Source organism: Danio aesculapii, chromosome 22, assembly GCF_903798145.1.
Source record: "Danio aesculapii chromosome 22, fDanAes4.1, whole genome shotgun sequence".
NCBI lineage: Eukaryota > Metazoa > Chordata > Actinopteri > Cypriniformes > Danionidae > Danio > Danio aesculapii.
This window is the reverse complement of record NC_079456.1, coordinates 26,963,364-26,967,024: the sequence shown is the minus strand read 5'-3', so window position 1 is coordinate 26,967,024 and position 3,661 is coordinate 26,963,364. Positions and strand designations below refer to the sequence as shown.

Genomic DNA, 3,661 nt, shown 5'->3' with positions numbered 1-3,661 from the left:
CACTGTGGTTCTATACAGTGGACAGCTGATTCACAAACACATTCATATTGTTCACATTCTACTGCTCAGTTCTCTGCCATTTTATTTCTATAAAGGTATTTTATTCATGAACATAAAACATTTATGTCTATTTAATATTCAAATTAAATTAAATAGAATAACAATGTTGTATGTGACTCTTAATAATCAAACAAAAGCATTAAAAAAATTACAATTGCAAAAATAACACCAAGAAGACTGCATTTGAATTCAGTATTATTAGATTATGAATTTATTTGTAGCGTTATTAATTAAAATGCAGTACTAATATCAAATTAAATCCACCCAAAAGGTGGTGGTAGGACATAATTTCTTCATTCAAATGGAGAAACTGAACAAAACATTAATAGATCAGTAAATAATAAATTATGAAACTGGTTGCATTTATAAACATACTTACCAGGTAATATAAGAAGATTTAGTAAAGAATTGTACTCATGCTGGAACATTTACATACAACAAATGATATAAATTTATATTCAGAGCAGCATTAAAGTAAAAATAAATCCATTATTCAGGAAAAAAAAACTAATTAATAAGTGAAAAGGTTGCAAACATATGCTTTTCTTGATAAACAATAGCTTATACCTATTCTTAATAACTTAAAGAATCATTTTCAAACTCAGAAAGCAGTTCATTATTAAAAGAGAAACATTTGGACACATGCCCAATACCAATAATAGTCTTAAATCAGATCGTGCAATGTTAATATTTTTATTTGTACATTTTCCAGAGAAGTCTCCCATTCATTCAAAGGTAAACCGGAACTAAAAATACACTGCGTTGCCGATAGGGGGAAGTGAAGCGACGTCATTGTGAAAAGGGTCTAATGTGCAGCTACTCCAGTTGTGCAGGATGATACTATTGGTCCAAAGGACGGGACACTTTCAGTTCAAGGGGGAACTTTCTCTCCGATAGAAAAAAGTGACTTATTTTCAAATGCCGAAATACAGATCAGTTGTAGCAAAACAATCCTTTACAGTTCATGAAATACACCACGTTTGTCTGTGAAAAGGGCAATCATATATGTTCTGACAACGTGCTTACTTCATATATTGTGTGCATAATTAGACAGTTTGTGCTGTCCGTATCTGTACTTTTTCTGTGAACAGCTATGCAAAAAAATCAGCTCTGAGAAAAAATCAGATTTGAGCACTAAGCCTCGCAGTGTGAACGCAGCCTACAGTCCTGTTGTGTGGTTGATAAACCTGTTGTGCTTTATTCTGCGAGAACATGCCGTTTACTGTAAAACACACACACAAACACACACACACACACACACTTTCTCTCTCTCTCTCTCTCTCTCTCTCTCTCTCTCTCTCTCTCTCTCTCTCTCTCTCTCTCTCACAAGTTGGCTGAATTTGCACGCTGTAGATTGCTCAAGCAAAAGCCTCTAACAATTTGATGTTCATTAACTTTCTTTCTTTCTTGATTTAATGACGGATCTGTACCTACTGTACCGGGACGTGCAACTTCAAGGGTTCACGTACATTCAAAAATAAAAAAAATGATAATCATCTATATCTTATGCTCCAGTCCCGTATCTCTAAGGAAGTTTAAAATAGCCTTGCTAATTTCCCAAATTTTTCCCAACTGCCCCAATAATCCGTTCAATCCCCATTCTTGTTCTAATTTATACATTATTTCCTTCAAGATTTTCCTTTCTGTCTTATATTTATTACATTTCATAAGGACGTGCTCTACATTTTCTGTTATATCGTCACATTTATCTGATAAACTTTTCCCCATTAAAGCAGGAGTGAAATTTAAACTACTATATCCTAATCTTAGTCTAGTCATTAGCACTTCCTCTTTTCTGCATTTGCCTTTATAAAGGCAATATTATTATAATTATTTTTATTATATTATTATTGATTGATAATGTTTATTAACTTCCCTTCAGAACTGTTATGCGCTGGTCACTCATCCTAGTGTTGTCCTTTGTGGGACTGCAGATTGGTGTGGCACACAGGTGTCGCTGATTACCACTCACACCAGCGGCCTATAAATTTGAATCAGTAAAGGCTGCATGGAATGTTGAGGACGACAGCAGAATCATGTTTTTTCTCAGTTTAGTTCTCACCTGTGAGTTTCTTACTGAATTGAGAAAGCAGATGTGCAGTGAAATTCTATTTTAATTATATTGTTTTCATGTGAAATTTTTTTTCTTTGTATCAGGTTTTGTGCTACTAATAATGTGAATAGAAATGCTCCAGTTTCTTAATTAGTTCTGTCCTGTTTTTTTGTTTTTTTCAGTAATTCTTCTGAACTCCAGCCTGCTAATATCTGCAAATGGTGGCCATGGTCATGATGATGATGATGATGATTACTGTAGGAGGTCTTCTAGTGAGTGTTTTATGTCCCAAAAAATCCCCCCCCCCCCCCCCCCCCCCCCAGAGTTTCTTTAAGTAGGTGAAATTTGTTACTGAAGCTGGACTGTCCTATTTACAGGAACTGCAACTGAGTGTGAAGGACTTAATCTGGTGCTGTCTTGTCCTAGTAAGCTGTTAAAGTGTCCCAATATATTTAGGCATGTGGGATAAATATTGTGGTATTAATGGTGTGTATTTTTTTTTTTTTTTTCTCCTTTCTCCCTCTGTAGGATTTCGTAAGATCCACATACTTGCTGCAAACTATGGACGTACAGATAGAAGAACCTGCATTGACCATCGTCCATGGGGTCAAATCCGAAAAACCAACTGCATTTCACGCAACTCTCTGTACATTGTGTCCAGAAGGTATAAGGTTTTTTTTTTTTTTTTTTTTTCCCTCTCTAAGGCTTTAACATTTTTGATTTATTAATAGATGGGGGCATGTGATGGGCATATAAGCTTTTGTATGGTCTCTAATGGTGTTTTATAAGCATTATACACCACTAGAACAAATCGTAATGTCCAGTTTAATCAAATGAGTTTCATTAATTGTCTGTGTAGCTGTGATGGACATCGGAGCTGCACCATATCAGCCACCAACAGTGTATTCTCTGATCCATGTGTCGGCACATACAAGTTCCTGAGAGTCAAATACTGCTGCAAGCGTAAGTTATTGGGCCGAGCAGCAAAGTTATTCGAGATGAGTTAAAACTCCCATTAAGCCACCGTTTTAATTTTGCAGGTCGTAGGGGCTAATCTTGTGGATTTGACCTTTTGCCAACATCTTCTCATTGGGAACACAAAGTTTCTGAAGCCTTCCCTCATGAAGATTAACCTTCTCACTAACTGTGGTTAAACCATGATGGCTATGGATGTGCTGTAGTGTAACTGTAGCATTTAAATGTGCTAAATGGTTAACCAAAATCTGATTTGTTCCACAAATACATGAACTTTCCCTTTTGAGTGTGGTTCACAACTGGCAATATTATCCTTCTGTGCTGTTTGCATTAAATGCATTTTGACATGAAAATGTTGGTTCTGTTTATCTCCTGTTTTATTTAGTTAAAATATTAAGTTTTATTATCAAGGGTCTTTTGAAACCTGTTTGTATTAAGACTTTGGCCGGACTTCTTAAAGCTGGCAAAAGTTACTACAATCCTGACAAACCTTTTCAAAAACTGAAAGATGAGCTGCTGCAAATGAAACTCATTGGTGCCAGTTCTGTTTGTTAATCAACTGAAGTGAATTTT

At 35.5% G+C, this 3,661-nt stretch overlaps 1 protein-coding gene across 1 annotated transcript; it reads left to right on the top strand.

Annotated features, from left to right (window-relative positions):
- The first annotated feature begins 2,085 nt into the window (after positions 1–2,085).
- LOC130215839 (D-galactoside-specific lectin-like) lies at positions 2,086–3,441 on the top strand. The gene is made up of 6 exons (XM_056447684.1): positions 2,086–2,124; positions 2,296–2,385; positions 2,491–2,538; positions 2,642–2,777; positions 2,973–3,076; positions 3,154–3,441. The coding sequence occupies exons 1-6, from the start codon at positions 2,097–2,099 to the stop codon at positions 3,165–3,167; spliced, it is 420 nt and encodes a 139-aa protein (XP_056303659.1). The 5' UTR covers positions 2,086–2,096; the 3' UTR covers positions 3,168–3,441.
- Positions 3,442–3,661: the final 220 nt, after the last annotated feature.

Bases quoted from the DNA above. Each gene is read 5' to 3' on its own strand.
- LOC130215839 (XM_056447684.1), top strand. From the start codon at position 2,097: ATGTTTTTTCTCAGTTTAGTTCTCACCT. The intron at 2,539-2,641 runs GTAAGCTGTTAA...CTCCCTCTGTAG, and splicing joins TCTGGTGCTGTCTTGTCCTA to GATTTCGTAAGATCCACATA. The intron at 2,778-2,972 runs GTATAAGGTTTT...TTGTCTGTGTAG, and splicing joins CTGTACATTGTGTCCAGAAG to CTGTGATGGACATCGGAGCT.